The 20447-nt window shown below is 37.7% G+C and overlaps 1 protein-coding gene across 1 annotated transcript; it reads right to left on the bottom strand.

Moving 5' to 3' along the window:
* Window positions 1-7372: 7372 nt before the first annotated feature.
* On the bottom strand, window positions 7373-8647 carry LOC130026641 (pyruvate dehydrogenase E1 component subunit alpha, somatic form, mitochondrial-like). The gene has a single exon (XM_056117472.1). It carries the CDS (start codon window positions 8645-8647, stop codon window positions 7373-7375), a length of 1275 nt encoding a protein of 424 aa, XP_055973447.1.
* Window positions 8648-20447: the final 11800 nt, after the last annotated feature.

Below are 20447 nucleotides of genomic sequence, written 5' to 3'. Positions count from 1 at the left end.
AAATGCCCTAAAAGTAGTTTCTATTGTCTATCTAATATATTCTACCTTATACATTGTTTCTCTAGCCCAGCACTTCTCAAGAAGTGAACAGCTCCCGGCACAGACAAGATCAAATCCGTTCACCTGAAGAAACTGCCATCAGTACTCATCAGTACACTAACTCGGCTCTTCATACACTACCTGTCTGAATGCAAGGTTCCACCCCAATGAAAAACCAGCAGGACTGTACTACTGTACAAGAATAGAGACATCCATGACATTGGCAATGATTGCCTGATTTGTCTGTTGTCTGTCGTCTACAAGCTGTTCTCTTGAGTCATTCTGAATAGGATTAGCAGAACACTAGATGAGAACAACCATGTGAGCAAGCCGGGTTCCGCAAACGATTCAGTACATTCGACCATATCCACAGAATAACCAAGCTTGTTAAGGTTTCTCGGGAGTTCAAGATGCTGCTCTCTCTAATGTTCATTGATTTAAAGGCCTTTGATTCTGTTGAGATGGAAGTGGTCATCGAAGCCCTAGTCAAACAGGGCATTCAAACTCAATACATCAGGATCCTCCATGAGCTGTATTGCAGATTCATTGCCAGGATCTCATCATTCTACAAGGAAGTGATCATCCATGTCAAGAGAGGGTTTGGCAGGTTAATACCATCTCACCAAAACTCTTCAGTGTCACCCTCAAGAACACCATGCAATGACTGGAATGCGAAGGAATGGGAGTGAAGATAGGTGGTCAGGAACTACACCACCTCCACTTTGCTGACGACATTGTTCTAATAACACCAAACATTAGCCAAGTGGCACAAATGCTGGCCGATTTCGACTGTGAGTGTGGAAAGGTTAGACTACAGCTGAATCTCACAAAAACAATGTTTATGAGAAACAGACTCGTCCCTGATGTTCCATTCACTCTCAGTGGAATGAACATCTCCTAATGCAACAGTTATGTGTACCTAGGTCGAGAACTCAACATGGTAAGTGACCTGGCCCTTGAGTAACACAGGAGGAGGAGAGTGACTTGGAATGCCATCAAGAGTGTCGAAGAAATAGCTAAGAGGACAAAGAACCTCCGCTCTGGGCACATCTCTTCGATTCCACTGTTCTTCCTGTATTAACATATGCCTTAGAGACCTGGGTCTTATGAAAACAGGATGAGAACACTATTCAGATCTCCCAAAGAGGAATCAAAAGAGCTATGCTTGGGGTATCACTCTTGACCTCTATTGATGATGAAGAATCAGGGATGTTGTCTTGTTTGCCAAGGAGTCAAAAATCAGATGGGCTGGACACATAATGAGATTTGGATATGACCGCTGGACTATAGCCATTACCAACTGGATTCCATGGTATAATGTGGCTGCCCACCTACGAGATGGTCAGACTTCTTCGTAAAGACCCTGAATGATCGGTTGGAGGCTCTTTATGTTCCTACAATGAGCAGACACCATTGGGCTACACTGGCATGCCACATGGAATGGCGCCGTTTACTCAAATCAATGAGTAACTGGATGTCAAGCGTGATCAAGTCATCAAACTGTGCACCTATTACTATCCATAGAAAATAGAAAAAATGACTGGTGAATAGCAAAACTACTACTTTCTGATAAAAGGAGACAGGCTTCCCAGTTTTATCTATATTAGCGACTTAAATTGTTTTAGACTAAATAGACTAAAAATTCCGAATTTTTCTGAAATTAGAAACTTTAGACTGTAATGATTCTCCCTGTATTTCCAAATGCTCATTCACCTTAAGAAAAATTGCTTAATAGCCTTTCAAATATAACTTAATGTTTTCTCAATATCCAAATGCAGCTCATTCTTTTTAACCCAGAGTACAGCAGAATCATTTTCTAACAATTATATTTTGTCCTATCATTTTTTCTCTTTACTTAATTCACAAATTGAGAATCACTTTATCACCGTAACACTGTCATCACATTGTTTGTCAATTTATTCAAGTGCACGCCAGTAATATCTCTATTTGTCACAGCCCTGAGATTTTAGCAGCCTCTCCTTACTCTTCTTTCCCAACAATTGGAGGCTCTTTCAGGATGAGGGGAATGAGACACGTTATAGTAGTTACTGGTTTTGGCATCTCGAAAATGGCACGGGTAGCTTGCCAGGATCTTCCTGTGAGGGCATGATACTCTCAGTAAATTGCCAGGAATTCTAAGAGGCATATATATTTATTTGGATACTATCACGATCATGATCATCCTGTTGTTTGTCAATTGCCTTGAGAAGGCACCAGTAATGTCTCCTTCATCCTCGCCCAGAGATTTAAAAAAGTGCCATATTCAAGGCTCTTTCAGGGTTAGGAAAATGAGACCCATCATTGTTACTGGTATTTGGCATATTGGGTATGCCACGGGGAGTTTGCCAGACTCTGACATGTGGGCAGGTTACATTCGGTAGCCTGCCAGGTTGTCCAAAGTAAGAATGAGATTATAAAATGTAGCATGGCCATGAATGTGGCCACGTGCTTCTGGGAGCTGGATTTTATATTCTCTGGGTCTTGGCCATTGATGGGATTACACGGCGCTGGGGGGCAGTTGGTGGCTGTGACCCCTGCCTACTGGAAGATGGAGGCTCTGGGTGTAGGATGCTCAGCCCCAATCCAAGCAGGCTTGAAGATCTCAGCCCCAGAACCCGCATGCCTTTGTTCCTCTGCCGGTACCATCATGCATGTGGAGAGTGGTCTCAGCATGGTTGTGGCTGGTTCTGGAGGTCTTCAACTGCCGGAGCTCTGCTCGGCTTGGGAAGGGAAACTCAACTCGCCTCCCTCCAAGAGGCCCTGGTGAGGATAGCCAGGAGCTGGGACAGGAGACTCTGTGCTGTTTTCTTCCGGGAGCTGGGTTTTATAGTCTCTGGGTCTTGGCTGTTGATGGGATTACATGGCGCCGGGGGCGGGGGGTGGGGGTGGGAGTGGGGCAGTTGGTGGGTGTGACCCCTGCCTACTGGAGGATGGCGGATCTGGGTGGAGGATGCTCAGCCCCAATCCGAGCAGGGTTGAAGATCTCAGCCCCGGGACCCGCATGCCTTTGTTGGTACTGAATGAAGGTACTGGCAGAGGATACAATAGATAGATAGATAGATAGATAGATAGATAGATAGATAGATAGATAGAGATATCTCCCTATGATCTATTGCCTACTGTCTGAACTCCATCAAACATATTGTGGTAATTATGGACAATGGGTAGGAAGTATCCCATGATCTGTTGCCAGAAGGCTTTGCAGCTGCGCGATCCTGAAAGTGGCCTGGAGGGTGGCAGCGGTTGGATAGTGGTTGGAGGTCAGCTGCTGTTACTGGGTCCCTTGTGGCAGGGAGAGCTCATGCCCACCCCCCTCTGAGGTGCCCCTTGTGGAAACAGCCCGGTGCACATTCAGATGGCATGGTTATGGGGGCCTCCTTTTATGCTCCTGTCTGGGAGGAGCAGCCATGAGTTCTAGAGAACGGTTAATGAGTAGATTACTTGAGAATATTATAAAATTTTATAATACTTTAAAGGTATAGTATAATCTTTATTTTAATGCATCCTTGGATTTTAATGTTCTATAATAATATAAAAGTACAGCTTATTTTAATAACAATGACTTTTTTTTGCTTTTTGGGTCACACCCAGTGATGCACAGGGTTTACTCCTGGCTCTGCACTCAGGAATTACTCCTGGCAGAGCTCAGGGGGCAATATGGGATGCTGGGGATTGAACCTGGGTCAGCCACGTGCAAAGCAAATACCCTGCCTGCTGTGCTATTGCTCCAGCCCCTAACAATGACTTTTTGAACATGATCCATGTTGCTCTTACAATTGATTAAATACTCTGAGCTCCATATAGGATGAAGTGTTTGTGTCCATAAATATCTCTGCCATTGAATATTTTCACTTACTACATCTCCCTCTGTAAAATCTAATTTGAGTTTTCACATCATCAGTTTTCACTTATTTCATATTGTCACTGTCACTGTCCTCCCGTTGTTCATCGATTTGCTCGAGCAGGCCCAGTAACGTCTCCATTGGAGACTTTGTTGTTACTGTGTTTGGCATATCGAATACATCACGGGTAGCTTGCCAGGCCCTGCTGTGCGGGCGAGATACTCTCGATAGCTTGTCGGGCTCTCCGGGAGGGGCGGAGGAATCGAACTCGCGTCGGCCATGTTGGCTGCGTGCAAGGCAAACGCCGGGGTTTGCCTTGCATGCAGCCAACATGGCCGACCCCAGTTCTATTTCATATTACAATGTGGAAAATAAATGTTTGTTTTATAACACCTGTTGGAAAGTTTATTTGTGATTTACTTAAACTGAATTCAGTTGATGTTCCTAGAAAGAGCAAAAAAAGTAATTCACATCTTTACCTCTCTGTGAAAAAAAATTATTCAGAAGTATAAAGTCTCATTGATACAGAGTAAATTGACTTTCAACAGTGGAAGTGTTTTGCTGCTATCACTAACATTCTTTTCCAGAATTATTTTTCTTTCTTAAAAACTGAAACGCTGAGTAATTCAAACACCAATCTGTGTCTCCCCCTCTACATGCCAGTACTTAATGACCATGATCCTATTTTCAATTTCTGTAAATTTTATATTCTATAGCTCTTACTTAAAGGGAATAATAGAATATTTGTCTTTGTATAACTTGCACATTTCACCTAGAATGTTGTTTTCAAGGTCTTCCAAGCTGCATGTGACAATGTCCATTGGTAATATATTTTTTAAATAATGGAAAAATTATTATGGTATTGATAAAACAATTTGTGTTTCTCCCGTTTCTAATCCCTTTATTGTCTGAAGGTAAATTGTTAGCTGTTCAGTCAAAACTTGTATGTTAAATAAAAAGGGTAAATTTTTTGTCTTTATTATCAACAGTCTTTTACATAGTGTTTTTCTGAAATTACTTAGGTAGCATGGGAAATTTAAAATTTTGAATCATTCTACATTAACAATAAGATTTTATTGAGTACTATAAACTATAAATTGAATCCTATATTTTATTGAATACTATAAAATTATATATTGAATACTATAAACTCAAAAATTCAAGTAAATATTAACTCAAAAGTTCAAATAAATATAAACACAGAGCAAGAAATTGGAGACCATCTTCTGAAAAAATACTGTAATATTAAAATTCCCTACTTTTTATTTATAAGTTTATATTTAAGTCATTGAAGGTATGTGAAAAATTTCTGCAACTAGTTCTCCTTTCAATAATGTCAAAAAAGATTGAGGATATACTGTTATAAACATTCCTCCAGTGTATCATCTGCATTAGTGTTCTAGGAAAATAGAAAGAGAATGATGATGGACTGTGCAATAACCTTTCCACTTGAGAAGTTCACCTAATTCTACTTAACCCTTTTGGGTTGCATATGAGAACATATCTCTAACACAGTTTTTGAGGTAGTAAGATTTAACAAGTACAAAATATTTGCTTTTACATATTCCCTGGAAATCCCTTGTTGAGAGATCATGTTGCAAACATATTTTTTCCCACTATGTCATAAAGTGCCTACTACTAAGTAAATTAAAAAATCTCTAAGTATAGGGGGTTGGAACGATAATGGGTAGGGCGTTTGCCTTGTACTTGGCCAACCTAGATTCGATTCCCAGCATCCCATAGTCATAATAGTTATATAATCTATCTTATATGTCTTGACCTCCTGATACTTGACCCCTTATTTGATGTATTTTTATCATTTTTTTTTTTTTTGGTGCCATGGCCAAAGGTGCTCAGGGCTTACAGAAAACTATATATGACTTCAGGAATTAAATCAACGTTGACTAAATGTAAGACAAAAATCTCATCCATTATACTATACCTATACTTCCTGATACATTCTGTAAGAAAATATATACTAATTCATATGTCCAAAGGTGATTTTACAAACTGATAAAGGAAAATATAATGTGGAAACTGAACTCCAGTTTACAGAGAACTACCTGGGGATGAGAGAAACAGATAAGATTGATTTCCTTACACAAACTTTATTGAAGTTTGATCTCTCTGCATCACATATGGTACCCAGAGCACTACTAGGAGTGATCCTTGAGCACAGAGTCAGGAGTTAGTCCTGAGCAGAGTCAGCTATGGCCCAAATCGCCACAGAAAAAAAAGAGGAGAGGGAAAGGGAAGGGAGAAAAGGGGTAGGGTGAAGAAAAGAGGACAAGAGGAAAATTACCTTGTATAATATTCATGTTTTCCATCCTCCACCTTTTAAATAAATTCTAATTGAAAAGTCAGGTTAACTCTAATAGAGTGAACTTTAATAGAAAAACAGGTAATGAAACATTTGCACTGAAGAGGGTGAAATATTCTACTTAGATGTATACTGATTTTGATTTCATGGTCAGGTTTGGTATCAGTAGTTCAATTTTGAGTATAAATATTATTTTTTGGTTTTGGTTTTGAATTAACATATCCCAACATTTACCCGTATCTGCAAAATGATTCTTGATTTTATAGTCACTTTGATGATAGTATACTGTCCCATCTTGAAAAATAATGAAGACTATCTGCTTTGCTCTTTAATAAATGGCATCCTGCCTGAATATTTGAGAGTATGTTAGTAGAGTATAAATTGTTTTACATAAACAGGCATACTTTTGTTGATAAAAAGTAAATTCTAAATGTGTAACTTGCTGGCAACTGAAATATAGTTGTTAGTTAAATAATATGTCTAGATGATAAACTCATTTAAGGCATTTTCGCTGATAGCAATGCAGCTTTTATTTATTAAATGTTTAAAACTATCTCTCAAGTAAATGAATAAATGCACTGACTGAAAATTAATGTTAAAAACTATATTTGAGATAAGAAACTGTAAACACAACCTAGTTTTCAATGAACTTATGTAGTTATATTTATTTTTTTGGTTGAGGAGTTTTTTAAGAAAAAATCAACACAAATTTGAACTCTTGAAAAAAAATTTTTTTAAGTCATATTTAACTTGAAATTTGAATTTCTTATCAAAGAAATTACATATAACCATTTATTTTGCTAAGTAAAATCTGTAATTCAGGAATATATTTACATATTTTATCTGTTATCTTTTCATTTTTCAATTATTAAGAATGAATGGTAAAAATCTGCTAAATTTTAGAATACGAAATATAGACAAAAGGATTATTTATTATTTTTCTTAATATAATAAAGAATAAAGCTATTTAAATTCAGAACATGTTTCTATAATAAAAATTTCGGGGACATACGAAGAATTGTTTCAAACATATACATTGGTTACAATCATCATAAGTAAATTAAGAAGAATTATTCTAACGATATGGAAATGTTAAAGCAAGCTGTTACCTATTTTTAAGATCTAAGTGGCAAATTGAGAGCACCGAAAACCCACTAAAAGTGCAAACTTCTCAACTAAAAGACTTATACTTGATCCACTGATTTGTGCCACGAACTTCGAAAGGTGGCTCGGAGCTGTAGATGTGATAGCCCAGCTCTTCCAGGGGCGGTTCAGGATCGGAAGTGGCAAACTGCGCGGCATCCTCAATTTCTTTCCTCACTTCGGCATCAATTTCCTTGAGCTCCTCCACACTGGCGAGCCTGCTGCTCACCATTCTTTCCTTGAGCAGCATGATCGGGTCACTCTTGCTTCTGACTTTCTGGATCTCTTCTCGGGTCCGATAACTGACGCCAGGATCACTCATGCTGTGTCCATGGTAACGGTAGGTCAGGAGCTCCATGACGATGGGCCCCTTTCCGGACCGACAGTAAGCAGCTGCGAACTTGGTGGCCTCCCGGACACAGAGGACATCCATCCCGTCTACCCGCAGTCCCGGGATGAAGTTCCCTCTCTTGTAGTACTCGGTGCTGGCAGAGGCTCTCTCGACAGACGTGCCCATTCCATAACGGTTATTCTCGCAGATGAAAAGACAGGGCAGTTTCCACAACGCTGCCATATTGTACGCCTCAAAAATCTGGCCCTGATTAGCAGCACCGTCGCCATACAGCGTCAAGCAGACCTCCTCTCTCCCGTTGTACTTAGAGGCCAGTGCAATCCCTGCTCCCAAGGGCACCTGAGCCCCCACGATGCCGTTGCCCCCGTAGAAGTTGTTACAGTACATGTGCATGGAGCCCCCTTTGCCCTTCGCGCAGCCTCCTCTCCGGCCCGTCAGCTCAGCGAGAATCTGTCTGACAGTCAGACCCCGGGTGTAGGCAAAGCCATGAGCCCGGTAGGCCGTGATGATGTGGTCGCTGGGGTGGATGCCGGCCTCCAGGCCCACACAACAAGCCTCCTGCCCGTCATACAAGTGACAGAAGCCACGGATAATCTTCTGCTTGTACAGCTGATCCGCCTTTAACTCCATTCTGCGCACCGTCTGCATCATCCTGTAGTACTTCAGCCCGTCCTCCTTGGTGAGCGTGGTGGTGACCGAAGGGCCGTCTTCCAGTCGGTGAAGATCGCATTTCCTAATTTCAAAGGTAGCGTCGTTTGCAAAATTGCTGGATGCCACCAGCACTCGGCTTGTCGGCCTCTGGGAGATGCCTGACAACACACGGAAGACAACGGCGAGCATCTTCCTCGGCAAGTTTGCGCAGGAGTGGCGGCGAAGACGTCTCCCAGCATCCCATGCGGCACTATGGGGGCGGAGGGGGCGTGGCGGCAAAGATGTCTCCCAGCATCCCATGTGGCATAATGGGGACGGAGGGGACGTGGCGGCAAAGATGTGTCCCCACATTCCATGCGGCACTATGGGGGCGGTGGGGGGCGTAGCGGCAAAGATGTCTCCCAGCATCCCATGCGGCACTATGGGGGCGGTGGGGGGCGTGGCGGTAAAGATGTCTCCCAACATCCCATGCGGCACTATGGGGGCAGAGGGGGCGTGGCGGCAAAGATGTCTCCCAGCATCCCATGCGGCACTATGGGGGCAAAGGGGGCGTGGTGGCAAAGATGTCTCCCAACATCCCATGCGGCACTATGGGGTCAGAGGAGGTGTGGCGGCAAAGATGTCTTCCAACATCCTATGAGGCACTATGGGGGGGGGGCGTTCCTCATCTTCTTCCGGTGCTATATAATAACATTTTGCTTTTCTGAGAATATCTTTTGATGGTAAGAGGAAATTTTTCTTTCCATACAAAGTTGCAATGTGCTAGAACTAAAATTTTGTAAGCTTATCCATAAAAGAATTTTGTGACAATTGGCTGAAGTTAAAGTTTTGTCAAGTAGCTCTACAAGTAAAGAGTCTTTATTATTTAAAGAACACTAAGCTTTGAGGAATGGCAAACTAATACAGTAATTAAGCTGTGAGTTTTTTTTAATCTTACCTAGAGTTTAACTCCATGTCCGTGATTACTAGTTGTGTGGCTTTTGAAAATTGCGTAATTCATCTAATCCATTGCTACCTTTGGCAAATATACATATCATAACTAGTATATAACTATGTAATACATAAATAACAAATACAACTCCCCCAAAGAAGAGGAATTATTAATTACTTTATTCTGATGTAAGACATTTACTATAAACTCTGAGTTCAAAGAGTCACTCTTTGATCTCTGTCCCAAGCCATCTTCAAATAAAGTTTTTGAATATTAAAAGAAACCACATTTTTAATAAATTTTTCATGAATTCATTTTATATTTCTGTTTGATATCATTAATTAATATCGTGGATTTAAAATCATGATTAGGACTTTGGTAATAAAGCCCAGTACTGAAACATGATTCTTCTTTTTGTCATGTGATTATTTAAATCAAAATTATACATAACCTTTCTGACCCATGTATTTGTAAATTTAAATATATAAAATGAACTTGATACTCTAAAAGGCATTTATAAAAAGAGGTGATCTATATAATTTATTAAGCACATTGTTAGTATATTACAAATACTCAATACAAATAGCTAAAAGAAAATAATCAGTGAATTTTCATAGTGTCTTCTATTTTAGACTCATATTTACAATAACTTCTAATTATTATGGATAATAAATTTTGATTAGTCAGAATTTATTTTTTTGTCAAGATATTTTTCATCCATTCAAAATTTTAAGTTACATGAATTGATACTAAAAAGTATTGAGAATAAATTCTATTTTCATAGTTCCATAATATAAAGCATGACTCCAAATTAAAGTAATTATTAAGGATTTAATTATTTGTAACAGAGCAGTCATAACCACCCAAAGTATGGTATAAAAAGGAAGTTCCTGAATTTGAATATTCAAAAACAATTAGGAGATTTAACTGTATGTATTCAATTAGAATCTGTTGGCTAAAATTGAATGTTAATCTTATGTTGTTGTGGTTTTCAGATTTTGTGTAACAAAAAATTATTTTAATAAATATCAAGTATATTCCAAAAAAAAGGAAGTTCCTACTGGTTACACAGAGAAGACAATAAAATATAATATCTGTATCTATCAGGAATAGAGAGAAGTGGATAAGCCAGCAAACCTGACCCAGAAACTGAGAATTGAGTGTGTTACCAGTGAAATTATTTTGCTACAGATAAATAGTTTCTGGCATTTGCTATACCTAAGAATGCCAGGCATTGAAGTGTGGATTTTAAGTGAGTTTTCATTTTTCTAAATGACTGCTGTCAGTCATTCAATTGTTGGATAAGCTCTATATCCTCTCTACTCCTATTCTGGATATCCTCCTATTAAATTACATTAAAATCACTTGTTTTTGAAAAGACTACTCAGATTTGTGGCATTATTACAAATCAAATTAAAAAATTATATGTGTGCTGTAATTGCATACCTGTGTATATGTACACATATTAACAACACAGCACGAGTGTTTGGTTTAGTGGATTAAGATAAATGTGCTCATAGTTGCCTTAGAATCCACAGAGGAAAGAATAAAAAGTTTTGTGCACAGCTCCCAGGGTCGGGCGGAGGGAATAGACATATGTATATATAAATATGTGTACATGTACATGCACACATAAGTATAAAACTCGAGGCTTAAATATAATTGAAAATAAGATATAATTGGGACTGGAGCAATAGCACAGCAGATAGGGTGTTTTCCTTGCATGCGGCCAACCCGGGTTTGATTCCCAGCATCCATATGGTGCCCTGAGCACAGCCTGGGGTAATTCCTGAGTACAGAGCCAGGAGTAACCCCTGTGCATCGCCGGGTGTGACCCCAAAATGGAAAAAAATGAAGATATAATTGAAATTTCTGTAAAAATAAAGTGTCTTGAGATGTTATTATAATGAAACAGTATATCTATATATGCTGAAAGTAGGTGTGAATCATCTTAATATAAACAACTAATGTTAGGTTAAATTGTTTTGCAGATTTAAAATAATTCTCAGAAGTTTTATTTATTTCTTATTTCTTTATAATAACTTTTTGTTTGTTACTCCATAGTTCTATACTGTATTATTATGTACTGAAATCAGAATTTGGGATGCACATTTCTTAGTCGCAGTTCACCAACCAGAGATGATCATTATTGATAATGTAGAGCTCATAGCTTTGTACTTAAAATATTAATTTCCACTTAAAAGGTAAAGGTAAAGGCCCTCCCGTTGATCATCGATTTGCTCGAGCGGGCCCAGTAACGTCTCCATTGGAGACTTTGTTGTTACTGTGTCTGGCATATCCAATACTCTCGGTAGCTTGCCGGGCTCTCCTAGAGGGGCGGAGGAATCGAACTCGGGTCGGCCATGTTGGCCACTTGTAAGGCGAACGCCCTACCTGCTGTGCTATCGCTCCAGCCCAATTTCCACTTAAAATATTTAAATTGACAATAATACCTTCACAGATGAAAAATGATATATAACAAATATTTATAGATACCAGTCTCACAATAGAGATGTTACTGGTGCCCGCTCGAGCAAATTGATGAACAAAAGGAGGACAGTGCTACAGTGCTACCATTCCAGGGTCAAGGGAATTGATTGGATTTGTATTCTGAGACTGTAGTTTCCCTTAGTCCCTGTTTTCTGCAAAGTGTTTTCAAGACATGAATCAAACAGGTCGTTAGCATATTTTTCCAAGAAAAAAGTATTCTGAAATTTCCCTTTAGCTAACTCACCCAAATTCCAACATGGTACCAAAACTGAATTTCTGTATCAAATTTGCCCCTGAGTAAAAGTAGAATTCTCCAAATGACTGTCTTTCACTGGATTGAAGATAAAGTTAAGCTACTCTAACATCTTTACTTAGAGGTACATAAGGTCAAAAGCACGTTCTTCTTAAAGACTCATAAGATAATATATCTTCGACACAGCCTTGAAATAGACAACAAACTACATTAATACATTAGCTAAATATGCTAAGGAATGAAGATCAGATTTAACTTAAGCACCGTTTCATAAGAGTTAAAAAAATGTTCTTTAGTTTTTCCTCATTGTGAAATTATAAACTTCCATCAATGTTTCATTTCCTTTCTGAAAAAATATAATCCTTGGAAAAATGGTTGCCACACCTTAATAGATTGTGATGATGTGAGTAAGCAAATGAATTGGAAATTGTGAACAGGATTAATTAAAAGATTAGTGTTCTGTTACCTTGAGATAGTGATAAAGGGGAATGATTACTACCCATAGGACTAAAGTTGAAGAGAAGAGAGTAGTTACTACAATAGAGACCAACCTGTGTAAAGCTGACAACGAAAGACCAGGAAAACACTTCCTTTCTTTCTTTCTCTGATGTTCTGTCAGTGAAGGATAGAAGGCAAGCAAGGTGGTTAAATCATTGCAATGGTATTAACTTCTTTAGACAAGAGCAGAGTGAAAAAAGGTAGAAAGGGTGAAAAGTGATTCATCTCACTTCCAAAGAGAAGCTTTAGTCCAAACTGTCAGGCCCAGATTACAATCCAACATGTTAAGTATTGGAATTAATCAGAGTAGTTTTGCAGACAGTAGCTGAGAAGTTATCTACAAGTGTATACAGAACAAAGTTTAAAATACAAAACCAAGCAGACATTGCAACAAATGTCATCATTAACAGTATTGGCAGAAAGGCAGATTCTAACAATGAGTCACATAGGGCATTAGTCAACCAACAGAAAAGAAGGAAATGATGTGGGGAAACCCCATGTCATTCTTTCTAGATAGTTCTGTACACATAACTATTTTTGAGACATGGGGGAAATACAGCTAGCATAAAGAAATATTTAAAAATTAATTTACATTGCCTGACTGGGGGCAATAAAATGAATTTATTCAAACATGGCTGGAAGCAGTGAAAATCACTAATCCCCTCTGGAAACAATGTGTAGCAAGGGTTCTAAAATGTTCCTAGAAATAACAACTTTTATTGGATATTCCATCATATTTATTTTTAATAAAAATGTGTTTAGTAAATAACACTGTTGAAAACATTCAACGTGGACCTTTAGGAGGAGATGCTGATTTTGCTACATTTGCAGCCTGGTTGGATGGAGATTACAGGGATTCTTTAGTCTAGCAGTTCTGTGAGTGAAAAGTACAACAGCTGGCACCTACACTAGGTTATGTCCAAGATATAAAATAATGCTTGAAGCAAATGCTGGATGATAATATTTATAAAAAGTTTATCAATAAAGGCCACCTTAAGAACTGTGTAAGGAGCTGAGATCCTGGACCTCATGAACAAAAAAGTAATGGAATTAGAAAAGAGTATATCCAGGGTGAGAGAAAAATACAGCAGGTAGGGCACTTGACTTACATGTGGTAGATCTGGGTTTGATTCCTGGCACCACATATAGTCCCCCCACCCCAGACCTGCCAGGGGTGATCCCTAAGTTTAGAATCAGGATTAAGCCCTGAGTACTATCAATTGTGGTCAAAAAATAAATAAATAAATAAATTAAAATTAAAATTAAAACAAAGAGAGAGAGAGAGAGAGAGAGAGAGAGAGAGAGAGAGAGACTAGTGTATCTGATGAATAAAAGACAAGCATGTTTTGAAAAATAACAAAACAGCAGTTTTTCTAGTACGTAACACTTGACATGATGCGAGGGAATAGGGGAAAAAGAAAGATTCACTTAATTACAGGGGAGCTGTGACCAAATTGATCAATAGGGAGGATTATAACACTCATTCAAGTTTGTAAGAGGTCTGATCTATGTATGTAATTGGGGACCTTTGACAAAAGAAAGTTATTGTGGCAGAGTATATTAGGATTAAAAATTTGATACCTGGTGTAATCAAAAGTCATCGGTAGGAAGGTTTAAGAAAATAATATGCTAGAAATTGGGGTGAGATTGGGGAGCACTTCATTAAAGTAAAATCAGCTTAATTTCAATTACTTGAGAAGACTTTGATCAGAAGGAAAGGTTAAGCAGCAAAAAATAAATGATAATAACTCCCCTCATTCTCAAAAAGAGAAAAAAAGAGGTAAATATATATTCTTAGACAGTACAAGAGTAGAAAGCTCAAGGACTTTGAAGCCAAAATAGATCGGAAATCAAATTTTAGCTCTTTGATATTAGAGGGCTACTGTCTTCCAGGCTTTTCTCCTGCTTTTTGTTTTTCTCCTCTTAGGTTTTGGGCCACACCCATGCTCAAGCTTTTCTTTATTAACAATAAAAATTACTAAAAGTAACTGAGTGGATCCTGAGAGATAGTTCAGCCAACTGGAAACCTGTCTTGCACACAGAAGATCTAGTTTTGATCCCAGCATCCCATATGGTCCGTGGAGACCACCAGGAGTGATCTCTAACTATAGAATGAAGAGTAAGCCCAGAACACTGCTGGATACGACCCAGCCCATTCCAAAAATTGATTAAAAACCAATCAACAACAACAACAACAACAACAAAACTAAGCACTGTCTTATATAAAAGCATTTTATGAAATTTGATTTGTGTACCAGTTAGCAAATTTAATTATGCAAACTTTGATACAAACAGCAGCTCTGAATTATAACTAATAGATATTTATTAAATTTTCTATTTAAAATCTTTGTTTTATTAGAAAATGCACACTGTTTTTGAGCAAATAAAATATTTTTCCAGAATTAAATTTTGATGTCTATTTATACTTGTCCTGTAGAAAATACACTAACAACTCTATTCCTTCCTTGGCCTTTATAATCTCCAGTATTATGGGTAAGTAAGGAGCATAAAGGAACCTCACCAGAAATTCTTAATAAAAGTTACAGAGCAGAATAATATTGACCTTAGAACAATTTCTCAGAATTCTGAGAAGAAAGACAACGATAAGGGGAGGAAGAGGAATTGTTTTAACTTTCAATATATTAAATTCTTCGTTTTCTAGTTCTTATGGTATATTAACATTAAGGTAATCCAGGAAAAGACCTATGTAGCTTGTATTGTCTTCTCAAATGCTCTGCACATTTATTATAAAATTGAAGGTGTTTTTTAAAATGGTAGATTTGGGCTGAAGAGATAATACAGAGGTTAAGCGTTTGCTTTTCAGGTGGTAGAGTTCTGTGTTAATATGCTCTCCCAAGCACCACCTGAACACAGAGCCAGAAGTAAACCCTGAATACCGTCAAGTGCATCCCACATTCCAAAAAGGGTTAATTTTTCTTCCCATTGGCACATCTATAAAAACTCAGAATACAAATTTTGTGACAGTCTGAAAATCCAAGATTATCACAAGATATTATCAAAAGTTTTGATAAAAATGTGAGTATGTTAAGGCAGAATAAATTTGAAGCAAAAATTGGTATGGATTTTGTCACAAGATAGAAAATAACCATTGTGACTTAAGTCCTAAACTCTAAACAAACTTGAAAGTTCAGTAATCACTTCCCAAATTTCTAGAAAATTTCTGATTTAACAAAAGGCTATTTCATGGGTATTTCTTTCAGTAGTATCCCCTCTTTTGCATCATCTCAGCAGTTTAACTAAATTTAAACCTTGAATCAAGAAAAATGAAAGAAAACATGCATACTGTATATATTAATATTATTACAGGAGATTATTATAATTCCCTTCTGAGACATGCCTGATTTCTTTCAATATAAAGTTGAGAGAAAAACATAATCTTTCAAAATCATACACCAGAATGAGTGAGAGATAAAAAAAAAGATATTGTAAGAGCAAAGTAAAGATGTCACTTCAAAAATATTTTGGGCTAAAATATATGTTTCCTAAGAAAATTTGATATATAAATTATATTGTTATTCAGTTTTGAACAGACACTTTCCAAAATCTTACCTTATTGTGCAAATGTTTTCTGAACCTAAGTTGCTGAAGAGAAAACATAATTCCCCACAAATACAGGGTCTCATTTTAATGAAACGTGGTTATTACTCTGTAGAAATTTCAAAAGTGATTCTATAATCTTAGACTATAATTTTCTATCTTACTTATGGAAGTTAGATCCTTACAATCTTTAAGATAAGGGTCCTGGATCTTTTCTTTAATAGTACTGAAGGTTTTTACAATGGAAGGATCGTAGGTTTTCCTATGTTGATAGTGAACATATTTTAGAAGGGGAGAATAGTTGAAAATTAAGTGCTTTCTCTCTGCCCTTAACATTATCAAATTTATCATTTAGGCATATTAAACATAAAATGTATGACAAAATGAAGCTAAGCAATCAGCAAGATGCAAAAGTTACTAACTCAAACAAGATTGTCTGACCCACCCAAATTAAAATAATTTCTGTTTCTAGGAGCTTATACTTATATCCAATGTAAGTCAATACTGAGGGGACAGAAAGAAGGCAGTAAGAGCAATGAAGGAGACTGCTGGTGCAGATATCTGACAGGAAGGGCGGAGCTAGAAACCTAGGAATAAATCTTTACCATGGCATGTGACCTCAGTAATGAATGATAAATGAATTACCCTGCAAAGTATATTAATGTTATAAATGAGAAAAGTTTCATGAAAAATTTTTGGAGAATTCAAGTATGTGTGGACTTTAAAATTTTCCTGTTTAAATTTATTTCTCTGTTGTCTCTTCCTTATCAGGATTGTGAATTAGTCCTCAATAGAATGTTTGGGAAATATAAAATTTCTCAGAAATAAAACAATTAAATATTAGTATTGCAAATACAAAAATAAATACTACTAATATTGTCCTACTTATCATCATCATTAGTTATATAATACATATAAATGTACAAATATATACAAGTTGTATTATAAAATACAACCAGTGTTTCAAGGTTAAAAATTTTGCTCTCTAGAAATAATTGAGAGCATTTTTGTAGTATGACCTTAGGAATTTTAAAATGTTTTAGACCATAGGAATACTTTTATAACCTCTTATTTAAATAATCTAAAATATTCAAAAAATTTCAAGAATAAAATATACCTATACATATAACCAGATCCTCCAATTATTATCATTTATAATTGCTTTATCTTAACTCTCTATATTACTCTGACTATAACAAACAAACACACACACACACACACGAAAATGTACACTCATATGTGTATGGAGAGGAAACTTGCAGATAATGTGACATTTCGCCTTTATTTTACAATAAGAATACTTGTTCTTATGTCTCTCCTCTCTCCCCCTCTCTTTATATCACACACAAAATAATTTAACATGAATGTATTATTAATGGCTAAATTGCAATACATATTAAAATTATTCTGCTTATTCCAATAATATTCTTTATTGCCTTTGGTCTATTTGTTTTTATCCAGTATCCAATTAAGTCTTATGCATTGCATTTAGCTGTCACTGGCCTCCAGTCTTTAATAAATTAAAAGAAGAAAGAATAAAACATTGTTCAACTCTCTTTGTCCTCTGTGCCACTGAAATATTTTATGCATCCAGTCAGTTGTCCTGCATCTGTTTGGATTTGTTTGTTTACTCATGATTAGACTGATTCAGGGTTGCTTTTTTTTATCATGTCAGAATGCAACATAATTATGTCTTTTCTTATTCTATGTAACATACCAAAGAAAACAGAGTCAAACTAAAATACCAAAATCACTTTCATGAGTTCTACCACTTTTAAAATCCCTTTGTAATTCAGCAAGAATTGTTTCATAGTAGAGAGTAAATGTTTATAAGTAATTCAAGCTATAATAGCTCCATGGAAGCAGCTCCCTCTCTAGCTTTTTCATCATAACAAGTCAGAAAATCCATTTAGTTCCCTCCCCCACCCCTTTTGTGATTATTTTCTTTCCAAGAGACCCACGGGGAGATAAAATGGAAGCTTAACTCTACCAAACACAGTTAAAATCTTGAACCAGGTGGCCATTTATAGACCTGTGCAGCACCTCTAGTTCTTCAATCTCACACTTCAGACACAAGTATCTTGGGTGGAAATCCACAATATTCGGCTACCCATCACCAAACCTAAGGATCTATCCCAGGAGTGAAACACAAAGATTCACCTCAGAGCATAGTAGATGCAGTGAGGAACTGGCATAAAAATCCAAAGCTTATTTAGTGAAGGTAAAAACCCAGAAGACTCTAACAATACCAACAAACTCTATATTCTCTCATATAAGGATTTTTGAGACACTGTGAAGAGAAAGTTTAATGAGTGCAGAGAAACAATGGTATAGATAGTCAATGAAGCACAAGAAAGTATGAGAAGAAATGAGAAAATTACAGAGGGAAGTGACAGAACTAAGGAGTTTAGTAGGTGAAACGTTTTTTAAAAATACTAATACAAGCTGCTGGGCTCTGGATTAGGTCCATGTGCCTCTGGTTCCATGGCCGTGCCGGAGATCCACTCATGGGGGGCATCTCATGTCTTCAGTTGGGCGTGAAGGAAGAGCCAGTTCCGCCCCCCCCCCTTCCCATGAGGCTGCAATTGCATAATCCATTCACATTTCTGCTGCAAACTGCTGGTCTCTGGATTAGAAATGTGAATGGACTATGCATTAAACTCTGACGCCTTGCCCCCCCGGGAGGGAAAGGGTGTCTGTCTCTCCTGCCATCCCCCCAACCCCCAGCAGCATGGTGGCTGCCGCCTCAGAGCTTATTGGAAAGCCAGGCATGAACCAGGCAGTGATGTGACAACTGCAGCCTTATGGGAAGGGGGGTGGAACCAGCTCGTCCTTCACAACCAACAGAGGCCATGAGTTGCCCCCCATGAGTGGCTCTCCGGCATGGCCATGGCACCAGATGCACAGAAACCAATCTCATAATTATCCGACTCTTGGCAGAAATCCCTCCAGACTTAATAAAATATCAGAAATCCAAATTGCGCAGTCGCATGACATCATATGGTTTTCATAACCAGCAATAAAAAACAAATAATTTCACAACGCCTTTTCAGACATTCTGATTGTTGGGGGGAAATTCCAAACAATAATGGTGCATCTTTTGATAAAATAATGAATGTATTCAAAGTAGAGAGAGAGTTAGTAGAAATCATCTGCCTCACAGGTATCAGGAGGGGTAGGAGGGGGGGTATGTTGGGGTTCTTGGTGGTGAAAAATAATTACTCATTATGGGACGGGTATTTGATCATTGTATGACTGAGACTTAAACCTGAAAGCTTTGTAACTTTTCTCATGGTGATTCAATAAGTAAAATTTAAAATAAAAGAAAGCACCATGCACTATCCTTCCATTGTTCATCAATTTGCTCAACCAGTCCTGGTAACGTCTCCATTGTCAGACTTGTTGTTACTGTGTTTGGCATATCAAATATGTCAGCCACGGGTATCTCGCCAGGCTTCGCCATGCAGGCGAAATACTCTTGGTAGCTTGCTGGGCTCTCTGAGCGGGGCAGAGGAATCGAACTTGGGTTGGACAGGTCGACCGCGTGCAAGGCAAAAATGCCCTACCGCTGTGCTATAGCTCCAACTCCCAAAAAAAGAATAAGAAAAAAATACTAATACAATGGAAGGCTTATACAGCAAAGTAATTGTAGCTGAGGGGGGGGGGGGAAGTCTGTGAGTTCTAAAACGAGATGTAAAAACATCTAGAAACCAATAGAAAATGGAGGGAAGCCTGAAAAAAATAAACAGCATACCAGGAAAGTATAGGATGAATTCAAGAGCAAAATATAAGACTCATCAAAGTCCTGAAGAATAAAAAGTAATTTTAATAAAGTCAAATAAATCATAAATGCTATTTCCCCAGAGCTGAAGAGTAAGTATGCACCTAGATTCAAGAGGCCTGAAGACCTTAACCAAAAATCGATCCAAATAGGCAAATTCCAAGAAACACTTTAGCCAAGATGACAAACACCCAAACGAGAGACAGAATATTGAAAGCAACAAGGTCAAAGAGAGATCTCACAATCAAAATAATTTCCATAAGAAGATCTATCAAATGATGCTCTAAGTATCAGGAGAGAGGTGAATACAGTAAAAGCACTCAGTGAAATGCACATCTAACTTCCTGGTGGAGGGATGGGTATTTGATCATTGTATAACTGAAACCCAAGCACAAAAATTTGTAAATCTACAACTGTACCTCATGGTGTTTCACGAATAAAAATCTAAAAAAAAATAAAATAAATAACTTTCTTTATCAATTAGCTCTTGAAGTCAATGGCCTGAAGACAAAAATGAGACAGTGACAGGATTTATCTAGAAAGCTGAACCCGACTTTCTGCTGCCGATAAGAGACATACCTAAATAGTC

This window comes from Sorex fumeus, unplaced genomic scaffold (assembly GCF_029834395.1).
Source record: "Sorex fumeus unplaced genomic scaffold, SorFum_2.1 ptg000034l, whole genome shotgun sequence".
NCBI classification, from domain to species: Eukaryota; Metazoa; Chordata; class Mammalia; order Eulipotyphla; family Soricidae; genus Sorex; species Sorex fumeus.
The sequence above is the reverse complement of the archived record's forward strand: the minus strand, read 5'-3'. Positions and strand labels throughout refer to the sequence as shown.

What these genes read in the sequence shown, in the direction of transcription:
- LOC130026641 (XM_056117472.1), bottom strand. Translation starts at nt 8,647, where the DNA reads ATGGGATGCTGGGAGACATCTTTGCCGCCACGCCCCCTCCGCCCCCAT.